Raw genomic sequence first — 25,206 nt, 5'->3', positions numbered from 1 at the left:
TGCTGGTACCAAGATTTGTAACAGAGTAGACACCAAGGAGGGAGTGGAAAACATGAAAAAAGATCTACAAAAGTTAGAGGAATGGTCTAATATCTGGCAACTAAAATTCAATGCAAGGAAATGCAGAGTAATGCTTTTGGGGATTAATAATCGGAAGGAGCTGTATATGCTGGGAGGGGAGAGGCTGATATGCACGGATGGGGAGAGGGACCTTGGGGTGAAAAAACAGTGCAACAAGGCGGTGGCTTTTGCCAGAAGAATGCTGGGCTGTATAAAGAGAGGCGTAACCAGTAGAAGAACGAAACATAGAAAGATGACGGCAGAAAAGGGCTATTGCCCATCAAGTCTGCCCACTCTACTGACCCACCCCATTAAGTCTGAGTGCAAATCACCCAGTTCCTTAACTCGACTTTCGTAGGGATCCCACATAGATGTCCCATTTATTCTTAAAGTCAAGCATGCTGACACGAAGATGTTGATGTCCCTGTATAGGTCATTGGTGAGACTCCACTTGGATTATTATGTTCAGTTTTGGAGACCGTATCAGGCGAAAAACACAAAAAAGCTTAAAGCGGTCCAGAGGAGGGCAACAAAAATGATAGGAGGTTTGCGCCAAAAGACGAATGAGGAGAGACTGGAAGCCCTGAATATGTATACCTTGGAGGAAAGGAGGGACAGGGGTGATATGATTCAGACGTTCAAAGGTATTAATATAGAACAAAATCTTTTCCAGAGAAAGGAAAATGGTAAAACCAGACAGCATAATTTGAGGTTGAGGGGTGGTAGACTCAAGAGCAATATAAGGAAATTCTTCTTTACGGAGAAGGTGGTAGATGCCTGGAATGCGCTTTTGTGAGAGGTGGTGGAGATGAAAACGGTGACGGAATTCAAAAAAACGTGGAATGAACACAGAGGATCTAAAATCAGAAAATAATAGTAAATATTGAAGAACTAAGGTTGGTCCTGGGCAGACTTGCACTGTCTGTGTCTGTATATGGCTGTTTGGTGGAGGATGGAATGGGGAGGGCTTCAATGGCTGGGAGGGTGTAGATGGACTTAAGTGAGCTTTGACGGAGACTTCAGTAGTTGGAACCTAAGAACAGTACCAGGCAGAGCTTTGGATTCTTGCTCAGAAATAGCTAAGAAGAAGAAAACAGCAACAAATTTTTAGATTGAATCAGGTTGGGCAGGCTAGATGGACTATTCGGGTCTTTATCTGCCATCATCTACTATGTTACTATGTTTTTTTTCCATCCCCTTTATCATCTTGGTTGCTCTTCTTTGAACCTTTTCTAGCACCGCTATATCTTTCTTGAGATAAGGAGACCAGAATTGAACACAATACTCCAGATGAGATGGCATCATGGATTGATACAGGGGCATTAAAACATTTTTAGTCTTGTTAACCATCCCTTTTTTAATAATTCCTAGCATCTGTTTGCTTTTTTGGCAACTGCCACACATTGGGCGGAAGGTTTCATCGTATTGTCTGCAATGACACCCAGATCCTTTTCTTGGACACTAACCCTAGCATCCGGTAACTGTGATTTGGGTTATTCTTTCCAATATACATCACTTTGCATTTGTCCACATTAAATTTCATCTGCCTCTTGGACTCCCAGTTTTCCAATTTCCTAAGGTCTGCCTTAAATTTTTCACAGTCCGTACTCCATTTACTTTGTGGTGCCCAACAAAGAGAGGCCTTTTGACCCATTTTAAATCTGAAAGGTGTCAACATGGCACTCTGGTTTCCGTCTTTCACATAGAGATCCTGAAGTCTGTGATTCTAGTGGTTCAGCCTGACTTCCTTTGATCTTACGGAGGCCTATCTTCATTTTCCGATTCAAGCCTCTCATCAGCGATTCCTTCGTTTTGTGATTTTGGGAAAACACCGTCAGTTCTGTGCGCTTCTGTTTTGTCTGGCCGTGGCTCTGCGGACTGTCACCAAGATTATGGTGGTGGTAGCGGTGGCGGCCTTGCGCAAGGAGGGCATTTTGGTTCATCCTTATCTAGATGACTGGTTGATTCGAGTAAAGTTTTTTCAGGAGATCTCCTGGGTCACAGCTCGGGTTGTGGAATTTCTGCAATCTCTGGGCTAGGTGGTCAATTTGTCCATAAGAACATAAGCAGTGCCTCCGCCGGGTCAGACCACAGGTCCATCCCGCCCAGCAGTCCGCTCCCGCGGCGGCCCAAACAGGTCACGACCTGTCTGAATAACCAGAAGGGGCCCCCTTGCCACCTTGGTTTCCCATTTAAGTCCTATCTTCCCATCGAAGTCCTAACCCTCCGGTCTTGCACATTCACGACTTGGTTGGGTTTCCATACTTATTACCTGGTTAGCTTTCTATACTTGTATTACATCCCAGCACCTCTCTCAGTATCCCACGATCCCTTTATCCCTCAGGAATCCATCCAATCCCTGTTTGAATCCCTGTACTGTACTCTGCCTGATCACTTCCTTCGGTAGCGCATTCCAAGTGTCCACGACCCTTTGGGTGAAAAAAAACTTCCTTGCATTTGTTTTGAACCTATCTCCCTTCAGTTTCTCCGAATGCCCCCTCGTACCTGTTGTCCCCTTCAGTCTGAAGAATCTGTCCCTATCCACCCTCTCTATGCCCCTCATGATCTTGAAGGTCTCTATCATATCTCTCCTGAGCCGCCTCTTTTCCAGAGAGAAGAGCCCCAGCCTATCCAACCTCTCGGCGTATGGGCAGTGTTCCAGCCCTTTTACCAGTTTCGTTGCTCTCCTTTGGACTCTCTCAAGTACCGCCATGTCCTTCTTGAGGTGTGGCGACCAATACTGAACGCAGTATTCCAGATGTGGACGCACCATCGCTCGATACAATGGCATGATGACTTCCCGCGTCCTGGTTGTTATGCCCCTCTTTATGATGCCCAGCATCCTGTTGGCTTTTTTCGAGGCTGCTGCGCACTGCGCAGATGGCTTCAGTGATGCATCCACCAGCACACCCAAGTCTCTCTCTAGACTGCTGTCTCCCAGCAATGCCCCCCCCAATTTGTAGTTGAACAACGGGTTCTTTTTCCCTATATGCATGACCTTGCATTTTTCCACATTAAAGCGCATTTGCCATTTGTTTGCCCAGTCTTCCAGCTTGTCCAGGTCCCTTTGCAGGTCCTCACACTCCTCCCTGGATCTAACTCTGTCGCACAGTTTGGTATCATCTGCAAATTTTATAACCTCGCACTTTGCCTCCTTTTCCAGGTCATTGATAAATATGTTGAAGAGTAACGGCCCCAGCAGATTGTCCTTGTCTCAGCGCTTGGAGTATCTCAGAGTTCTCTTCGACACCGGCATGGGTAGAGTAATCTTGCCTGAGGCATGGGTGCTGAGATTACAGTTGCAGATTCACTTTCTGATGGATTGTCATTGTCCTCGGGCACAGGATTTTCTGCGCCCTCCCTGGAAGTGGTCCGATGGGCTCGGGCTCACATGCGTCCTCTTCAGTATGCTCCTCTTCGGTGGTGGTTCCCTTATATTCACAAACTGGACTCTCCTGTTCCTCTTCGGGGCTTGGTTCGTCGCATCCTGCGTTGGTGGCTTCAGTCTGCCAATCTGGGACAAGGTGTGTCTAGATCAGCCCCAGTGGACAGTGCTTCTCACAGATGCCAGTCTCCTTGGTTGGGGAGCACAGTGTCTCGGTCGCTCGGCTCAGTACAGCTGGTCACCAGTGGAGGCGTCCTGGTTCATCAATCTTCTGGAGACCAGGGCCATTTGGTTGGCGTTGGTGACCTTCCAGTCCTTGCTGGAGGGCAAGTTGATCAGGGTTCTCTCAGATAATGCCACGGCGGTGGCTTATATCAGTCATCATGGAATCACGAGTCATCTGGTAGCGCAGGAGATGTCTTTTCTCATGGTGTGGGTAGAAGCTCACCTTCTGGATCTCTCAGCTTCCCAAATAGCGGGAGTGGAGAATGTTCAGGCGGACTTCCTCAGTCGGAATGTGCTGGATCCCGGCGAGTGATGTCTCAGTCTGGAAGCCTTTGAAATGATCGTTCACTCGTGGGGTCGGCCAATCATGGACCTCATGGCTTCGAGTGTCAACGCCAAGGCACCGAGGTTCTTCAGTCAGCGCAGGGATTATCATGCCAAGGGGCTGGATGCTCTGGTGCAGGCTTGGCTGATGGACAGCCTGCTGTATGTCTTTCCTCCATGGCCTCTGGTGGCTAGAGTCCTTTGCATTGCTTGGCACATGGGCTGCGTGATCCTGGTTGCTCTGGAGTGGCCCACTCGCTTGTGGTACGCAGATCTGGTGCTGTTTCTAGTGACAGATCCTCTTCCTCTACCCCTATCGCCTGACCTTCTGACTCAGGGTCCCATTCCCATGTTCGATCTGGGTCCCTTTACTCTTACAGCTTGGCTCTTGAACAGGATTGCCTAAGTAAAAAAGGATATTCTGATAGGGTGATTTCTACCCTTTTAGTTTCTCGGAGACTTTCTACCTCTCAGGCCTATGTGCGCATTTGGCGTCTTTTTGAGGAGTGGTGTTCAGTTCATGGAATGGTGCCCCTTCGCTCGTCTTTGCCTCACATCGTGGAATTCTTGCAGAATGGCTTGGAGCGAGGCCTTGCCTGGTCCTCTCTGAGAGTTCAGGTGGCGGCCTTGTCTTCTTTTTGCAGTCTGTTGTGCAGTCAGCACTTGGCCTCTTCTGTGGTCCATTTCTTGAGAGCTGTGAAATTGCTCTGGCCTCCAGTTCATCCTTTGGTTCCAGCCTGGGATCTCAATCTGGTGCTTTCAGTGTTGGTTTGTCCTCCTTTTGAGCCTCTCTGCTCCTACATGTTGAAGGACATTACTCTTAAGGTTTTGTTTCTGGTGGCCTTTACTTCTGTGAGATGCCTTTCCGAACTGCAGACCTTTTCGTATAGGCCTCCCATCCTGGAGTTCTCTAGGGAGAGGGTCGTGCTGCACCCGTTCCCTTCTTTCTTCCTAAGATCGTCTCTCCCTTTCATGTCAACCAGTCCTTTGCCCTTCCAGTCTTGGGTGAGTTGGGAGGGCTCAGTAGAGCAGAGGCACTTGCACAAATTGGATGTCCGTAGTGTTCAGCAGACCCAGGAGTTGCATAAGTCAAATCATCTTTTTGTTCTTATTGCGGGTCCTTATAAGGGGACGGTGCTTCTAAGTCTACCATTGCGCGCTGGATTAAGGAGGCTATTGCTTCAGCATACCTTCTTCAGAAAAAAAAACTGTTCCGGATTTCCTCAATGCTCATTCCACTCAGGATCAGGCAGCTTCTTGGGCTGAGTCTTCTCTTGTGCCTCTGGTGGATATCTGTAAAGCAGCGGTCTGATCTTCTCTGTATTCCTTTGTTCGCCACTACCATGTGGACATTCAAGTGCGTTGGGACGCGGTGTTCCGTTCTTGTGGCAGCCCTTCAGGATCCCACCCATGATGGGTACTGCTTTGGTACGTCACATCCATTCTGTTCCGGTCTGGAGGGATGCTAAAGAAGGAGAAACTAGATTCTTGCATTCTAATTATTTTTCTTTTAGTCCCTCTAGACCAGCTTAGACCCCCACCCTGTCATTCTTGTTGAAGTTTTTTTGCGAAGAGTACATTTTTTTCTGCATTTTTTAGTATGTCTTTTTGTAGTTTTGGGGGAGCATGTTAAATATGAATTACTACATAATTAACTGTATAAGAGCAAAGGCATTGGTTCGGCTGGTTTAGTTGGTGAAATGTGGAGATGTTGAAAGTTCTTCTTCTGATCATTATCCAACAGTGTGGTTATGTCTCATGGGGCAAATATCTATTCTCCCCCCCCCCCCCTTTGGGGTGTGGAGGAGTTGGTCTGTTTTCTTGTGCTTAGTCATTTCCTGCTTGGGTATTCATCAGACTGATTGTATAGATGGGACTACATCCCACTTGTACTACAGCCAAAAGTCATTGTCTCAGTCTTCACCTGCTGGCAGAGGAGCATAAACCCATCCATTCTGTGCCAGTCTGGAGGGACTAAATAAAAAATAAAGAAAATTAACAGGTAAGAACCTAAATTCTCCTTATCTCCAATGGGAACTTCGGGATGGCTTATAAAATTATTTTAAAGATGTTTTTCAGTTTCTGAGGATAGGGTTTAGGTCCCCCATTTCCCCAGACCCCAAATCGCTATTTTTATATTTTCATTTTTTATTTATTTTTGCCATTTTAGTGCAAATTCGTGATGGTATCCATCTTGAATTTTAAAATTGATCTTTTTTTCTATCTTTTATTTCTGCCCCCAAAGCCCTCGATTTGACACAAAATCATTTGGGATGGTTTAATGTGGACATTGATTGCACCAGATTGGTGCTGGATCAGTGATCATGTGCCACAGCACACTGGGGGAGAGAGGGCAGGAGCTTTGGACTTCACTTTCTCCGAGTAATCTTGGGCTGGAGAGCCGACCGGGGTCAGTGTCTTCCAAAGAAAATCTCGCATAGAGGCCTTCCTGGAGTGTGGTGCATAACACCTGTGTTCAGAGTCTGGAGACTTTGGGCGCGATGCATGTACCTCAACAGAGCCTTGCCATGGTTGCAGAGTGGGCCTTTTATTTGGCTCCTCTGAAGGGTGTTGTCTTCAGACCCTGCGTCAGGCCTTTTTCGGTCTGTTTCACCTTTGACGAAGCTTCCTGTTTGGGAGCCCTCTCATCTGGCTGTGTCAGACCTCGATTGCAGTCCTGCCATGCAGAGATTTTGATTCTTCTGTCTCCTGCCACTGTCTTTATTTTGGATCCAGCTGATGCCTTTGCTGAGACTGGTCTCCTCAGCATCCAGATTTGGGTTCTGACCCTTCTTTGCAGATTTTTAGGTAGGCTTCTGTCCGCCTCTTTACGGCTGATGATGATCTGAAAGAGCTCCATTTGGATTCTCCACCTTTCATTCCTCAGGCGTCAGTCCTGGACCGTTCCCTGTACCCTTTTTTCCATTTAGTCCACAGCTCCTTGGTTTGGTTTCAGAGCAATGTGATATCCCGTAAAGCTCTTTCCTACCTTCTAAAGCTATGTCTACACTTTATCACCTGGATCCTGATTTTCGGCAGGTTTGAACAGCCTAAAGTTGATTACACCGAGGTGCAGGTTATCCAGCACACAGCCCTCCTTAATGATGGGAGAGTGAGGTTAAAGGATTCTCAAGATCACAGGGTGGATATTATGATACAAAACATTCTTTACTAGCTGCATCTTAAGGTAGGCAAGTAGCGGTGGCCACTTCCTTTGTGGCATATGCCTATCATTCTAGCCTGCGCAATGCGTCCTCTGTGGAACTGCATACCTGTCCTCCACTGGTGATGGTTGGTGTGAATTAATAATAATAATAATAATTTCATTTTTATATACCGCCAAAGCCATAGTAGTTCGAGGCGGTTTACAACAAGAAGAGCTGGACAGTCAGCGAAAAAGAATAACAATGAAGTCTTTGGTTACATAAAGTCACAATGTAGGGATCTCTGGTCAGTCTGGTCCTCTGCTGTATGGTTACACGTCCCAGCCTGGTGATTCTAGTGGCTTCAGACTGGCCTCAGCACCCATGGTATGTGGATCTTGTCCGTTTTCTGTGGGGTGAGAAACTCTGGCCCCCTCTTCATCGATATCTTCTCAGCCAGGGGACCGGTGCCCATGGCACACGGCACTTTGGTCTTATGGCATGGCTCTTGAGCATTCAGCTTGGAGAAAGCACAGTTTTTCGCATGTAGTTATCTCGATTTTTTTTTTAATTTTTTTTGCGTTCGATGACACTCTCTGCGTTGGCGTCTTATGCCAAAGTCTGGAAGGCTTTTCAACAGTGGTGTGCTCACTTTTCAGGGATCCTGGTTTTTCTTCAGGTGGTTCAAGAAACAAGTTTAGTAGTGGCCTCCCTTACAGTTGCAGACCTTTCATGTTTTAGAGCACACAGAGGCATTAGTTCGCTTACTGCTCATCCTATTATGTCCAGGTTTCTGGGAGGAGCACTTTGTTTGCGACCTCCCTTGCATTTTCTTTTTCCTTCATGGAATCTTAACATCATTCTGCAGGGCCATGGAGAGGCCCATTCAAGCCACTGAAGGATGCTTCTCTTCTGGATTTGACAGTCAAGACTACCTTTTTGGTCGCCGTTGTCTCAGCACGGCATTTTTTTGGGCTTCAGGCTCTTTCGTACAGGGCATCCTTTATCCGTTTTCTGGATGTAGGAGTTTTTTCTGTACTGACCTGTTCTCCCCCTTACTCTCCACCTTACTCACTCACTCTTTCCGCTCTCAAGTCCAATTATTCTGTACCTTCTCTAATCTTTTGTAAACCGCATAGAACTTCACGGTATTGCGGTATATAAACTGTTATTATTATTATTACCTTCCTTCCTTTCTACCGAAAGTGGTTTCTGCCTTCCATATCAAACAGGAAGTTCGTTTGCTTTTCCTTCTGCAGGCTTGGAGCAAAAGAATCGGATCTTGTGCAAGTTGACTGTCAGGGGAGTCTTGCACCACTGTTTGGAGAGGACTAATGTTTTCCGGCTGTCTAATCACCTATTTATCCTTACTGCTACACCTTGCCGTAGTCGGCCAGAGGCCAAGTCTTTGATCACTTAGTGGATTCAAATGGCCATTTCTGCGACTTCCATCACCCGCAGCAAGCAGCCACCAATTTTGCTTAACTTGACTGGAAGTGTGGCTGTGTCGTGGGCGGAGTCTTCTGCGATTCATCCTGATGAACTTTGCGGGATGGCTACTTGGTCTTCTCTTCATACTTTTACCCAGTATTTACCAAGCAGATGTGGCAGCTAGTTCTGATGCCACTTTTTTAGTCCTCATTGTTGAGGGCAGACTCTTCTGTCCCTCCCTAGATGTCACCATTGTTTTGGTAAGTCACCTAGCTTATGGAATCCGGAAGTGAAGTAACCGAATGGAAGATTAGGTTTCTACCTTTGATAATCTTCTTTATGTTAGTCCCTGTAGGATTCCATACGACCCGCCCTTCAGTTGTTTGGAATAGCCTGCTTCTTTCTGCCTTGATGATTCTCCTTACAGACTTGAACGCGTTCCAGCCAGTTGACAGATCTGTGGAGAGTTGTCTGTGAGTATGCATTACAGAAGGCCTTTCTTGGGGTGCTCGTTGTACATAGCAGTTTAGTTCTACATTGGTCCTCAATGTTTCTGAGTTTCCTTTGTGCCTGTTTATCACTTGTTAATATTTTGTAGAGCAAACCAGTTTAAAAAATTTCTTATGTTGCAGGGGATCCTCCCCATACCCCCTTGTCATGGATTTGTCCAGGTATGTTGCTTGGCTTTGGGACTTAATGGGATATTTTGCTAGCTCTCAGGCTAAAGGGTGGAGCATGTGCTCAGAAGTTTGGATTTCTGCAACTCCCGGATTGCGGGTTAGGATTGAACACCTAGAGTTTGAAATCCTACAGGGACTAACAGAAAGAAGATTATCAAAGGTATAAACCTAATCTTCCATTTTAAAATACGCATATTTAGTTTGGGGGTTTTCAGTTAATAGTAAAGACCAGAAAGAATTCATGTGAATGTAGACCTCTGTTAGCTTGTAAGTTTTACATTTTAGTATATGCAGAAGACTGATTTGTTTTGCACTCTAATTACAAGATTCTCATTTTCTAGTACCAAATATACCCCAACGACAAGATCAGCATCACCAGAATGCCATGATCCATCCGGCTTCTGCAGCGGGCCCGCCTATAGTAGCTACCCCACCAGCCTATTCAGCACAGTATGTTACTTATAGCCCTCAGCAGTTTCCTAATCAACCCCTCATGCAGCATGTGCAGCATTATCAATCCCAGGTGAGGTCATTATTGGTTATATACTGATTTATTTCTTTTTTTTATATTTATATATTTATTAGTATTTCAGTCTCTTACAAGCATTCACTTGATACAGTAAAACAGAACATAAAAGTCATCAGGGTGTATATATATATATATATATATATATATATACACACACCCTGATGACTTTTATGTTATGTTTATATATATATATATATATATATATATATGATTTACACAAAGAAACATTTAAACATTAATTCAAAACTCTAATACAATAGTTGAGAACTAAATCATATAAAGTTTACAGGTATTCGCAATACTCTTTTTTAGACCTCAATATTATCTTGAGGAGAAACAAGAGAGAGAAGATAGGGAGATCTACAATCTAAAAATAAGGAAATATTAAGGAAAAACTTAATGTGAATCAAACCAGCCTATTCTCTTGAAGCCATAATTCATACATTCATTACTTTTTTGTATCCAAAAAGTGTCGAAGTTGCTCTGGTGCAAAAAACACATTTTTAATCTCAGCATATTTTATTTGACACTTGCAGGAGTAATTTAACAAAAAATTTGCCCCCAATTTTACTGTTTCTTCCCGCATGGCTAAAAATAATTTTCTACGATCTTGAGTCACCTTTGTAACATCAAGAAAAATCCATATTTTTTGACCCATAAACAAGCTTTGAGGAGAATGAAAAAAAAGCCTTCATAATTAAATTTAAGTCCTGTTCAAAGACTAAAGATATAACGAAGTTTCTCTGTATTCAATCTCCTCCTGTGAATTATCTAATATATCAGTTAGATTGTTAAAGTCAATTTGCTGGGCTATTTCTTGTTGATTTTCAGACTTATTTATTTTCCTCTTAGGTAGGTAGTAGATTCTATTCATAGGAGGCATCATTTCAGAGGAAAAGTTCAAATTTTCTGTAAGATACATATTGAACAAAACTAAAGGTAAAGATAAAGCTAATTTAGGAAAATTAATAATAAGTAAATTAAGCCTCCGATTAAAATTCTCCAGCTGCTCAATTTTCCTTTGTAGAATAAGTCTATCCTTGACAACTGTAGCGGAAATATTTTGTAAAGAGGAAATTTCTTTAGTCATTTGAGCCAGTTTAGAGTCCGTTTTAACCTTAATATTATGAACTGATTCAGATAATTCATCAAGTTTACTCACAACTTTAGAAATACCGCTGGCTGATTTAGTTGCTGCAGCTTTTAACTTTTGGAGCATTCTCCAGATATTAGGTAAAGTTGCCAATGAGGAGTCGGTTCCCTCTGCTCCTCTACTCAATGACGACTCAGCTTCCTGGAGAGCATGGGGTCCTCCTTCGGTTTGCGATTAGGACCTCTGCATTCTCACCAATCACGTCCTCCTGAGCCAGATTAGGCGGTGAACAGGCTTCTGGGGTTTCCAGCCCTAAGGCTCCACTGGCTCCCTCCACCCGAGCAACCGCAGGGAAAATTCCCCCCCTCGCTGAGGCCGGCGAGCTCGTCAGGAACCAGTCCATCGGAACTTGTCCGGGTATAGAAGGCTCCGCCCAGACAATCCCCTTGCCCTTACTATGAAGCATTCTACATTCTCCCCAAAGAGAGAATGGAAATTGCACAGTCATAGGAAACACGACCACGAGGTATACAAAGTAACACGACCTCCAGCTCCCAGCTGCTATCATACCGCCGCCATCTTGCTTCCTCCTCCTATTGATTTATTTCTTATAACCTTAGGTTACTTTGAAAAGCTATGATTTAGATGTAAATATTTGTTTAATACAGAAAAGTATAATACTGCTTCTGTAAGATTGTAACTATATTGATGTCCTTCTGACCTTTTTTTTAGAATTTGTTTCTCTTCACCTTTAGGGCTATGCATGTTTCTCTGAGGATAAGCAGGCATTATATTTTCAAATTTGAGGTAACATCTTCCATGGAGCCTGATGTGGACACTGTTAAGTACATCGTCCCTTTAAATTTGTGAGACAGTACCCCCACTGTATATGCTCAAGTGCCTTCCCACTTGATACTCAAGTGCAGGACGAGCAGTATCTCATTTTCTGTGGAGCAGAGAGGTGGTTTTTTCAACTTCTCAGCGTATCAAACTTAAAAAATTTTTGGTGCCTTCCCAGATTTATTTTTGCTTGTTTTCTTCATTATTATTTGTTTTCACATTATTTTTGTATTTAACTTAATTTGGTTCATTTTTGTAAATTTGCGTTTTCAGGCTTTCAGGGCCCTTAAGGCATTTTTCTCCCAGAGCCATTGAACTGGCCATTTTCCCCTCCGTATCAAAGAGGATACTGAGTGGCTGGAAGAAATGTTCTTGATGCAGTAGGACCATTCAGGCTCTGATGCCTATAACTAGTGCATTCAGTGTTTGGGTCCTGAGCTTCGGAACATTCTGTGACCTCTGTGCACGCAGAAGAGATTTTTTGAAGTCAGCAGAATCCAATGTTATAAATGTTTTGAATCTGCATCGGCCTTGACATCAACATGGCAAGGAACTCGACCCCAGACGTGGAACCTGCATTAGCATCGAGTGCACTGATGCTGCATTGACAGCATCTGGCATCAAGGGAGCAAATACATAAAAAGGCTAAGAACACCATCATTCTTTCTCTAGGCACAGTGCTGGCAGTTTCCTGCATTGGCATCATCAATGCACGACAAGTGTCAGTGTCTCGATGATCAGTCTCCATCTTTCCAAATCTTCACTCCTGAGCATTCAGGGATTGCAAGTTCTCCCGTGCCTAGGCAGGATTGCTTCCACACAGCATTCCAGCCAGTTCCAACACCACATCTCTAGGAGGAGATCTTGGCTATGCTGAGAAGAGTTTTCAGGGCTACTGCTTAAGCAGTCTTCTCAGCTTAAGGATACATTGGAGTGTCAGCCATGGGAGAGGATCTGTGCACCAGCTCAATGTCAGCTGTTGGGGTCAGCATGGACCAGACTGATGCATGCATCAACGTCAGCAGAGAAGCTCTCTCCTAGGTTGGAAGACAAACCCATGCCTCAGCAAACAGCCTTTCTCATGCTTCAGGAGAGGAATGCTTTGAATAGTTGGACTCTAACCTATCCTGGGAGTCAGAACAAGACGAACAGCTCAGCTAAGAAGATTTGTGAGATTCCCTCTTTGCCACCTCAGAGGCATGTTTCCTTCAGAGAGTATATTATTTCCTGCCTTTGTCAGTGACTTGGCTTAAGCAATACCAGTCAGATTGGAAACAGAAGAGGTATCTTGCTCAGAGCTTTTTGAGGTTTAGATTGACTCTCCTCCAAAAGAGTGTATCACGGTACCTCTCCACAGAATCATTAAGGATGTTTCGTTCAAAAACTGGGAGGCTCCACTGACTGTTCAAATGACCCCCAAGAAAATTGATATCATGCACAGGATACAAACATGTCCTGGTTTTGACAAAACACAATTACAACAACATTCTCTGGTTGTGGAATCTGCTTTAAAACGCTCTCACAGTTCATCATATGCTTCTACCCTTTCAGGCAGAGAAGCCAGAATCTTGGACAGAGAATAGTTAAGTGTCTGGAATCAATGGACTATAGGACCTGAGGCAACATGGATTCACTAGAGGTGGCAGGTCTGATCAATTTCTTTGAGTGAGTGACCAGAGAATTGGATAGAGGGAGTTTGCTAGATGTAGTACATATAGATTTAGCAAAGCCTTTGACAGTGTTCCACACACAGGCATCCAATAAATAGAATGCTCTCAGAATGGACCTCAAAGTAATGGACTGGGTCAGGAGCTGACTGAGTGGAAAACAACAGAGGGTAGTGGTCAATGGAGATTATTATTTTGAGAGCAAGGAGGCCAAGTTCCTGGAGGTGCTAAGGGATTGCTTCCTGGAACAAATGGTAAGAGAGCCGACAAGAGGCAATGCCACCTTGGACTTGGTCCTAAATGGCCTCACGGGACCGACAAAAGAAGTAGAAGTCATGGTCCCGCTGGGGACTAGCGATCACAACATGATCAACTTTAAACTTGACATCGGGAAAGGAAAACGTACCAAACCCTTAACCACGACCTTAAACTTTAAAAAGGGTAAATACGATCGCATGAAAGCCATGGTAGAACAACGGCTCAAGAAAAAGATCTATAAGTGTGCTAAATTCAGCTAAAAAAGAAAAGGAACAGAAAAGAATTGATGACTATTCATCGCAATACTTTACCAATGGCCCCCATTATAAGATATGTTATATAACATGTGTATATTCTATTTTAGTTGAAAATGTGATGGTGGGTGGGTGGGGGTTATTACATTATTAGATTTTATGTGTTAGATATTATAGTGCTATATTGGAATTACTTGTATGATGTATTTTTGTGCACTTGTTGTTTGATTTGAAATTGAATAAAGATTTTTAAAAAAAAGAAAAAGATCTATATCCAAATTGATCTTATTTGGTTTCACCGTAATATGTGAGGTCAGGTGAAAGATGTTAATATTGGGTGCATTCAAATATCTGATCATGCCCCTGCTTGGGTAGACCTGGGTGGTTTACGGGATGACACCAAAACATATTTTTGGGGACTTAATGAAAATTTATTCAGGGTTAAATTGATATGTGAGACTATATTAAAAAAGTGATACAACTGTATCTTAAAAGCTGTAGTACAGAGTCATTTAATTAAGTGGGAAGCATATTAGAAAGGGAGGGACCAGCAAATCCTCTTTTTGACTGAAAAATGTGTCAGAACATCCTAGTAGCACTGTTCTGAAAGAACTTCAGCAAGTCCACAGACTTACAAAAGTTGTAGATGGATAAGGTTTTTTACGGAGGCAACTGAAGCAAAAAATCTTTTGGCAATAAATCTGGTACATTGTTGGTTAGATATTTGCGAGTTAAGAGAACTAACCAAGTAGTTAAGAAAATTAAAGGTAGAGGTGACACTTTGGGCTCCTTTTACAAAGCCGCGGTAGTGGCTTTAATGCGCGCAACTTTTAATCACACTCTAACCAAAAAAACTACCGCCTGCTCAAGAGGAGGCGGTAGTGGCTAGCGCGTCCAGCGGTTTAACGCGCACTATTACGCATGTTAAACCACGGCATCGTAAAAGGAGCCCTTTATATTATATGGATGCTGAGAGGAGTTTTCGATTTAAGGCCTTTTATCAGAAGCCATATAGTGATAATGTGGAGTCGAATACAGGAGCAATTGAGCAGTACTTAGATATATTTGAACTCCCTAAGTTGTCCCAATGTATCAGGGATGCTTTGGGGGCTGCTGTTAATGTTCTGGAAATATAGTGGGAAGTTAATTTGAAAAGTTGAAAAACGCCAGGTTTAGATGCAAATTCTGCTAAATTTAATAAGTTATTTGTAGGGACATAGGGGAATTGTTGTTTAGGCTGTGGGAATGGTCTGTTATGAGGCAATCCTTTTACATCCTAATATGTGACGTATGCAAGAAGTGTATAGACCTATTTTATTACTTGATGTAAAATGGTTGGGAAAAATGTTAACAGAACATCTTTCTATGGTGCTGGGCTGATTCATATGAATGGGTCTGGTTTTGTGACCTAAGTGGCTGATGGTATGAGGTGCACTTTAAATGTCATTTGGAATTCTCGGCAGACCCAATTGAAGTTGGTCCTTCTGACTATTGAAGCAGAAAAGGCATTTGATTGGTCTGCTGTGATATCTTGTTCTATTGATCACTCTCTCCTCAAAAATGGATTTCCTGTCCTATTAATCCTCTTTCTTCCTCCCCTCTTAAAGTCAATCAATTTGTACCTTTGCTTAATACTTTGTAAACCGCATAGAACTTCACGGTATTGCGGTATATAAGCTGTTATTATTATTATTATAATGAGAAAAGTGGGGTTGGCATCTAGCTATTGCACATTGATTCAAAAATTATACCCTATTGCCTGTATTAAAATCAGTAGAGGCTATAGCAGCTCATTCTATATTAAACAAGGTACTAGTCAGGGCTGCCCTCTGTTGCCTCTTATTTGCTCTATACCATTGGCATATAGGATCAGGGAAAATCAGAATGTTATGGGTTTTCAATTGGGAACACATCATTATAAAATAGCACTTTTTTGCTTGAAGACATCTTATATGTGGTAGACCCAGATTGCTGGATCAATTTTTGGGTGGTTGGAGGGAGGTTTGGATAGTTTTATGAATTAGTATAGTATTTGATGTAACTTATGGTTGTGAGGAGTTATTCAAATTTTAATGAAAACTTGGCCTGGGCCTTCCTGAGGGTGCAGATTGCAGCTATATCTTGCTTTAGAGACTGGGTTCAGTCAGTCTCTGGCAACTCACCCAGATTTTTTTGAGAGCAATCAAGCTCCTGTGTCATCCAGTAGCCCTTGGTTTCTCCATAGATTTGAATGTTGTCCTTGGGATGCTTTATTAGAGAGGTTGTGTTGAAGACATTGCTTGTAGTAGGTAGATATCTGTTTTGCTCAAAGGATTTCAGAATTGCAAGCTGTCCTACAGGGAACCTTTTTTGATTATTTTCCCTGGAGATAGTGGTGCTTAGACCGGTCCTGTCTGCCCAAGGTGGTGTCCTCATTCACATTGATCGGTCCATTTTGCTGCTGGTGTTTAGGGAAGAGGAAGGTGGTCAGGAAGTGGAATGTCCTGTATTGAGAGATTATCTGAAAAGGACAGAAGACTTTTGTTGTTCAGATCGTCTGCTTGTATTGATAAAGGTCTCTTAAGAAAGGAGAGGCAGCATCTAAGGCAGTGTCTCTCAAACTTTCTTGAGCCTAGGCACACTAAAGGTAGTGGCCACAGCTCGAGGCACCCAGAAGTGCATGGACGTCACCATGATGACATCACACGAATGCATGACATCCATGCATGCGTAGAGGCCCTCACGACAGGCCCTGAAATGCCAGTAGGGCATGCCAGCAGGGAAGTCTAACAAATATCAACTGAGTACCCCCAACCACAGATCTCCCAAGCTTCACCCTAGACCCAGCCAAGCTCTTCCCCCAAATCCCGCCCCCTTTACTAATTGTAGTGCAATTTTTTTCCATTCATTTTTCATATATACACAATATACACAGCAGATATAAATTCTTAAACTGATACATTTCAATTTAAAATAAAATAATTTTCCATACCTTTATTGTCTGGTGACTTTATTTTTCTGTGTTTTTAACTATGTTTCCAGTGCCTTCTTATCCATTAACTGTTTTTCTCTCCATCTTCACTTTCTACTTGCATCCATCTTTGGCATTAAGTTAACATTCAATTTTTCAATTATGTCTGCTTTCTTTTCAAAATCTACTTTTCCATTACCTTCCCTTCCTATCTCTCTCTCCTTCCCTCCCTATTTCCATGGTCTGACATCTCTCTCCTTCCCCCCTCCCCAGTGGTCCAACATCTCTCTCCTTCCTTTCCCCCTTCCCAATCTGGCATCTCTCCTCTCCTTCCCATAATCTGGCATCTCTCTCTATTATGTTTATGTTTATTTTATTAATTTGATTAATCGCCTATTCATAATTTTCTAAGCGATTTACAATAAGATACATAAGCATTTTAAAAAACATACTAATAATATTAAGATACTACTACTACTACTACTACTATTTCTATAGTACTACAGAATCCCCTCCTTCCCTTCCATTCTTTGGTCTGATATCTCTCCCTTCCTTTAGTCATCCCCCCCCCCATGTAACATTTCTCTTTCCCTTCCTCCTTTCTGCCCCCTGCAGTCCATTTCTCTTCCCTTCCTCCTTTCTGGCCCCCCTCCCAGTCCAACATTTATCCCTCCTTTCCATCAGTCTAACATTTTTTTTTCTCTTCCTCCTGCATGCTTCTCTGGTCTTCCTTCCCTCCCCTACCAACATTTCTTTCTCTCTCCCTCTTTGAGTCCAACTTTTCACTCTCTGCCCTCTCCCCCTTCCTCCTGAGTGTGACATTTCTCCTTCCCTCCTTTCTGTCCTCCCCATCCATCTTGCCTTCTCCAAGAGTCCAACCCTTTCTGCCTCCTCGACACTTTCTCTCTCTCTCTCTCTCTCTCTCTCTCCTTGCCTCTTCCCTCAAGTGACATACTTCCTTCCCACTCCCCAACTCATGCTCTCTCCCCATTCATGATTTCTCCCTCTCCTCCACCCATGTCCATTTCTCCCTCTCTCATTTCTCCTGTAACAATTTTCCTTCCTTCCCTCACCCCAACCCCACTCACAGCTAATATGCTCTCTCCCCATCCACCATCTCACCCTCCCCTCCATTGTGTAGCATCTTTCCTTTCCCTCCCCTTCTGAAAGTTCCAGCAGCACCTCTTCCTCTCCCCATGTCCAGAAGTACCCCTTCTCTCTTCCCCTGCCAAGCAGTACTTCTCCTGTCTAGTGGCAGCTCAGTGTACTTTTAACTTGGCCAGAGAGCTGCCGTGAGGATTAAATTAGATGCGTTTTTCATCAACAGCCTCGAGGCCTTTGCTAGGCCAGCCCATTTCAATGATGCAACTTCCTCTTTCGAAAGATGAAAACCACATCTAAATTAATCCTCGTGGCAGCTCTCTGGCCAAGTTAAAAGCACACTGAGCTGCCACTGCTGTTCCAGGGGTGCGGAGAAGACACGGAAGGCAGGAGTCCAGGGAGATACACAGTTAGAGGCAAGTCAGCTGGCCGGCGCTTCTCTTCCTCCTCTGTGAGCCGAAGCATACTAGTTTGCGATACACTGATCTAAGCTAACAGAGGCCTGCTGGATTAAAGAAAACATAGTCAGTATACATTATTAATACTGGTTAATCCAAGCTAAGTTTTATGATCAAATTTTATTTTTTTTATACTAATGGTGGATAAACTATGGCCCATGAGTCATGGGCCAGATGACACCAGTATTGAGAGCACAGTTTACCAGAAGTCAGGCATATTTGTGGGCTGAATATGGGCTGCTTCTGCTACAAGAAATTTGTAAGACAATCACATGGTCATCGTCATATTCATTTGTTTATTAATACATAATGGATGTACAGGCTTGTCTGGAAGCAGCTAAAACCTGCCGCTTCTTCCTCTATAATATTACCAAAATCCACCCTTTCCTCTCTGAGAACACTACCACAGCATTTATCCCTGCCCTCATCACCTCACACTTAGTCTATTGCAACTCGCTACTCTCAAGCTTTCCACTTAGCCATCTCGCTTCCCTCCAATCTCTCTATAATTCGACTGCATGACTCATGTTCCAGGAAAGCCACTATACTCACATTACCCCTCTCCTAAAGTCAATTCATTGGCTTCCCAATTCAAACTCCTTTTACTGACCTACAAATGCACTCACTCAGCTGCCCCTCACTATCTCTCTTCGCTTATCTCCCTGTATGTCTCCCTCCCTCCCCCCCCCCCCCCCCCCGGGTGAGCTCTGCTCAGCTGGTAAGTCCCTCCTATCTGTGCCCTTCTCTTCTGCCAACTCCATACTCTGTCCCTTCTACCTTGCTGCACCGTATGCTTGGAACAAGCTGCCCGATTCCCTAATGTGGGCTCAGTCTCTGGCAGTGTTCAATGCCCAGTTAAAAGCCCACCTCTTTGAGAGGGTTTTTGACTCCTAACTCCTCTCACCTTGGGTTCTGCATTCCTAACCCTATATATCAGGTCTGTCTGTCCAAGTTAGATTGTAAGCTCTTCTGAACAGGGACCGTCTATAAATGTCAACATGTACATCGCTGTGTATGCCTTTCAGCGCTATATAAGTGATAAGTAGTAATAGTAGTAGTAGTCTGTCTTATCTGGATCTCTTCCTTGAGGGCTTTGAAACTTCCCACACACTTGGACTGATCTGGAGGAACAAAGAGGAAGGAGTAATTCAATTTTATCTGCTAATATTCTTTCCTTGAGTTCCTCCACACTAGCACAGAACCTGCCTAGAGTCTAGGAGCAAGATGTTGGACCTTGAGAAATTAGGCTGGCGTTCTTTGTGTGTCTGTGATGGGCTGCTGCAGAAGTGTAGAATTGACTGCAGGATATAATTAGTTGTTGGTGGTTGTTTATTCTTTGTTTCTGTGGGGTTAATTTTATCACCTCTTGGCTTTATCAAAATATTGAGTAATTAAAGAGACTGCACAGGCATCATCAAGTCAGTGGCTCTCAATCTCTATCTGCTATCAGGAGAGGTTAAATCATTATTTATTAGGATTTATTTATCACCTTTTTGAATTTGTCTTTACTGGTCTGAGGGACTCGAGGAAAGAGAACTAGCAGGTAAGATCTAATTTCTCCTTTAAACTATATTTGTTTTATTTACTCTAATGCACACATTTCTGCTAAAAAGTGCTAGTGTTCTGTGTTCTATTTGTTGAAAGAAAAATATATCCCTCTCTTTTACTAATGCATAGTGTGGGTCTTAGCAGCGGTAACTGCTCCGACACTCATAGAATTCCTATGAGCATCAGAACAGTTACTGACACTGCTGGCGCTAAAACCCTTGCTATATGTTAGTAAAAGAGGGGGGTATATTTGGCAGTTTGAAGCAACATTCTAAAACATTGCTGTGTAATTCTGTATCTACTGCATAAATTTCTCTCATGCAAAAGAATGCTTTTTTGTGACTTTTTAGCTCAAAAATAGACTTTCTCCCTCTTTATTTTCACAGCATCCTCATGTATATAGCCCTGTAATACAGGGTAATGCTAGAATGATGGCACCACCAGCACATACACAGCCTGGTTTAGTATCATCTTCAGCAACACAGTATGGTGCTCATGAACAGACGCATGCTATGTATGGTAGGAAACTTTTTACATCATGCAGAATTTAAATAAAAGTGGGCATGTGGATTCAGATTTGTGTACTGTGTGTGTGTACCTTCTGTGTATGTACACTGTTCTTTTCGAGTGTATTTGAATTGAATATCTCTGTAGGACTGTACAATAGCAGCAATAAATTAATGCAAATAGATAAATAACAAAGGTCTGTAAATCACTGAGCATAATTCTAGTAGCTGTATTAGTTCTGGAGAAAACTAGTCTTTTTAGGTAGTACATAATATGTTTTGATTGAACTCTTATGAGTTTGTAGTCCATGAACTTTCAAGGCTATGTGGGTTCCTTTCAGAGAAGTAATATTGGAAGCTCTGTATTAACATCTTATATGAGCCAGTGAAAGGTAGGACTACCATCAAAAAATTCATACTAATAAGCATCTGTTTACATTTTAAACATACCATTGGCCCATTAATAAAGACATACACGGTTCAAAATAAAAGGCTTTCACTTTAAATTATAGCACATACATGAAGGAGAAGCCTAATAATTTATTTGATATTACTTTACCAGTGCAGTGTGACATTTCTTTGTAGACTGCAGCACCTTATTGTGAACCAAACACTAATTTTGTGGCACATGAGCTTTGGAAGTTGAACTCCTCCTTTGGATGTGTCATATTGCATAACTATACACAGATCATTGATACATACATACTGAGATGCATAAATATTTTGTTGATTTCTGATTCTGACTTAAGGTACAGTAATAGCTTGATGCAAGTGAAACTGCTGGGGGAAATTGAAGTGGCTATTACTGCTATAAACATGATTTAAGAGCCTGCTTAAATATAAAAGGTGTAAATATTTTATTCGTTTTTCTTACAGTGCTTGCTTTTTATAAGAATTGTAGGAAATTTTAATTTAGAATATATGCTGTCTTATTAATTGTACTTCTCTTTGAGACTCCACTGCAGAAACATAAGTGGATTATTCAATTTAATAATAAACTAATAATGATTATGAGAATCACTATTTTAACTTTTTCATCAAGCAGTTTTAATGTACTTGGAGGCATTATGTAAACTTAATGGAATTCTATTAAAACACACGGACAATACTAAAAAGAGAAAAAAAAATTTGAACTCCTTTTTTGCCCCAGTTTTAGGAGTCTAAGGGGGTCTTTTTACTAAAGATTAACTCATGCTATCTGCTCCAGGACCCATTTATTACTATCGGATTTGCTGTAGATAATGTGCGCTACTCTTTAGTAAAACACCCCCTAAGTTTTTTCATGTGAAAATACATTTTAATTTATGATCTTAAAAGTTATGCCAGATTTATGAACCTTAATTTACAAGCCTAGTTCTGAAAATCAAAGCTAAGCTCCTAATTCTTTTCCCATACTTTAAATCTGTCCCTGTTCCCACATACTTTTTATGCTCCTAAATTTAGGAGGTTAGAGGGTTATTTTCAGCCTAAGACAGTAGATAGTTTCTGATATCTTGCTATGTGTGCTGACCTGGAAGTTAACCCCGGGCACTGGCTGATATTCAGACTGGTGCCCATTTGACATAGTGCATAAAGTGTGCTTACTTAGTTCATTAATGGTGATGTTTGGTATAAAGTTAGGCATTCAGCCTTAGTAAATTTTAAGAGGTCAGTTTAGGAGCATAACTCTCAAGTTAGAAGCATGAATCCTTTGGCCAAAATGACTATGAAATAGAGAACACAGGTCAATTTTTTCAGGCACTGACATCAAACAATTGGGTATCATATTTTGATTGTTTAAACCCTAGAAAGAATCATGTGCAAGTTTCTAAATTTCCAAGTTTATAGTGATTTGTTATACTGCTATCTAGACATGTGCTTATGATCTAGATCAGTGTTCTTCAACCTTTTTACACCTATGGACCTGCAGAAATAAAAGAATTATTTTGTGGACCGGCAAACTACTAGGACTGAAATTTAGAAACCTCATTTCCGTCCCATCTCCACGAGCTCATTCCCCGCAAACCATCTGATCCGATCCGCACAAGCCTCAGTTATGATTTTATATTGAATGCATTTTATTAAAGTATAAAAAGAAACAATATTCTATACAATTGTCATTTTATAAATTCAAATAATACAGAGCAAGGATCAACAAAACCCCTGTCTCCCCTTCCCTTCACATATATCCCCTCTACTGCCAAGAATACTGAATAAGCTAAATTATTACAGAATGCTACACAGAAATATCATGCTAACAGAATACTGCAGTCACACATGACAGGAATAGTGTTAGAGGATGCAACTAGGGCAACTGCCCCCTGGTCAGAGAAACCCCTAAGCCAGCTGGAAGCTAAAGAAGCACTGCCTGGGCTTTGCAGTCCCCAGTTATGTCTAATACCAGCTCTAGCAGGATATATAGTTCAAATCTGATATATTCTAATCACAAAATAGAAATAAAATTATTTTTTTTCTACCTTTTGTTGTCTCTGGTTTCTGCTTTCATCTTCTTTTCACTTGCTTCCTTCTAGCGTCTGCCCTTTCTGTCTCTTCAATCTAGTATCTGCCTCTTCCATATGTATCTGTCTTCTTTCTATGCCCCTCTCCCCTTTCCATCCAGCCTGTGCCCCCTCTCTCCTTTTTACATGATTCATTCCAGCTTCACTGCTCTCCATTTTTATCTCTCCTACACCAGATCTAGCATCTTTGTCCCTCTCTCCTTATTTCTCTGCTGACCACCTTCCCATCATCAATCTCTCTACTTTTTCATTCCTGTCTCTAACCTTCCCCTCCTCTAATCTCCCTGCCAGCTGTTTCCTTCCTTTTTTTCCTTCTCCCTCCTCCTCCTCCTCCTGTCCAACAGTGACTCTCTTCCCTTCCCTTTCCCTCCTCTCCTCAGCATCTCCCTCCAGGTGCAGTAGCAGCTGTCCCTTTTTTTCCCCTTGTCCAACAGCTTTCCAGACTCCTTTACCTCCTCCCCTCCCAGCAGCATCTCTCCTTCTCCCTCCCTCTAGGTCCAGTAGCAGCTGTCCCTTTTTTTTTCCCTTGTCCAGCAGCTTCCCAGACTCCTTTCCCTCCTCACCTCCCAGCAGCATTTATTTACTTATTTATTTCGATTTTTATCCCATTCTCCCAGAGGCTCAGAACGGATTACAAGTAGACATTCACAATCACAAGTAGACATTCACAAATAGGTTACAGTAGACAATAACAGAACTTATTCTAGAGACCAGACTGGTCATAGCGAAGAGTACTAGGAGAAGTATATTGAGGAGGCAGTTTTTAATGGCCCAATTGGCGGAAGAGGAAGGTCTTTACTGCTCTGCCGAAGGTCATTAGTGAGTCTAGCGACCTGATCTGTGTGGGTAGTCGGTTCCATAGCTGAGGTAAGAAATGGCTGTAGGATCTTTTGTACGCCGTACTCATTTGGAGGGATCTCCCTGCGGGAATGCTGAGTCTGTTCTACTGTGGAGCTTGGATGCTATGTAGGCTGGGTTTTTTGGTAGAATCTCTTGTGTGTCATGACCGGGGCTTTGAAGATGCATTGCTTTTTGACTGGTAACCAGTGAGCTGCATAGAGCGTTGGAGTAATAGGGTCATAGTAGCTGAAGTTGTATAGGAGTCGAATTGCTGAGTTCTGGACTTTTTGGAGGCATTTTAGATCTCTTGCAGCAATGCCATTGAATAGGGAGTTGCAGTAGTCTAGTCTAGAGAGTACATAGACATATAGCAGTTGGGCTGTCTGTTTCTGGGAGGTAGGGTTTGATTCTTTGCAGTTGGCGTAGGTAGTAAAAAGATGTGGAAACTACCTGTGAGACGTGGGTGGAGAGGGACAGGTAGCCATCCAGTATAATTCCAAGACTTTGTACCTGGTCTTTTGCTGTTAAGGGGGTGGATTCCCGGGATAGTGTCGGAGGGGTGAAAGTAGTGTTCTTTTAACTGATACAGAGTAGTTCAGTCTTTGAAGCATTCAGCTGGAGTTTATTGGCTGTCATCTAGTTTTTCATATCAGAGAGGCAGTGTAGGAGGTTAGTGAGTTAGATTGGCCAATCGTCACCTAGGGGGAGCAATAGTTGAAGGTCATCAGCATAGGAGTGAATATTAATGTTGTATTTGTGTGCAGTGTCGATGACTGGCCTGATATACGGATTGAAGAGGAGAGGGGATAGCAAGACACCTTGGGGAACTCCATATTTAATTGATTTGGGATTTGGCATATCTCCTTCTCCCTCCCTCCAGATCCAATAGCAGCTGTCCTTTTTTTCCCCTTGTCCAGCAGCTTCCCAGCCTCCTTTTCCTCCTCCTCTCCCAGCAGCATCTCTCCTTCTCCCTCTCTCCAGGTCCAGTAGCATCTGTCCCTTTATTTTCCCTTGTTCAGCAGCTTCCCAGACTTCTTTCCCTCCTCCCCTCCCAGCAACATCTCTCCTCCCTCCCTCCAGGTCCAATAGTAACTGTCCCTTTTTCCCCTTGTCCAGCAGCTTCCTAGCCTCCAACAGTGGCTTTCTCCCCTCCCAGCAGCTCTCCGTACTTGCCAGCACAGCGATTCACAGAGGAAAGAGGAAGTTGCATCATCAGAAGCGGCCACAATTCAGCAAAAGCCCCAAGGCTGCCTTAGGAGCGGTCCCTTTTTTCCCCTTGTCCAGTAGCTTCCCAGCCTCCTTTCCCTCCCAGCAGCATCTCTCCTTCTCCCTCCCTCCAGGTCCAATAGTAGCTGTCCCTTTTTTCCCCTTGTCCAGCAGCTTCCCAGCCTCCTTTCCCTCCTCCCCTCCCAGCAG

The 25,206-nt window shown here is 43.0% G+C and overlaps 1 protein-coding gene across 17 annotated transcripts in view; it reads left to right on the top strand.

Moving 5' to 3' along the window:
• The window catches only part of ATXN2 (ataxin 2), a 735,162-nt gene that overhangs the window by 581,117 nt on the left and 128,839 nt on the right, over window positions 1-25,206 (top strand). For 10 of the 17 annotated variants that reach the window (XM_033955181.1, XM_033955177.1, XM_033955169.1 and 7 more), the window contains 2 exons: window positions 9,575-9,771; window positions 20,333-20,465. In XM_033955181.1, coding sequence (XP_033811072.1) covers window positions 9,575-9,771; window positions 20,333-20,465 — 330 coding nt within the window. Of the gene's footprint in view, window positions 1-8,914; window positions 9,042-9,200; window positions 9,240-9,574; window positions 9,772-20,332; window positions 20,466-25,206 lie in introns of those variants that run through there. The other 7 variants (XM_033955172.1, XM_033955173.1, XM_033955170.1 and 4 more) reach the window with 2 other exon arrangements.

The sequence above is a fragment of the Geotrypetes seraphini genome, chromosome 8 (genome assembly GCF_902459505.1).
Source record: "Geotrypetes seraphini chromosome 8, aGeoSer1.1, whole genome shotgun sequence".
Classification (NCBI taxonomy): Eukaryota; Metazoa; Chordata; class Amphibia; order Gymnophiona; family Dermophiidae; genus Geotrypetes; species Geotrypetes seraphini.
Note: the sequence above shows the minus strand (reverse complement) of the source record. Positions and strands in the feature narration are given on the sequence as shown.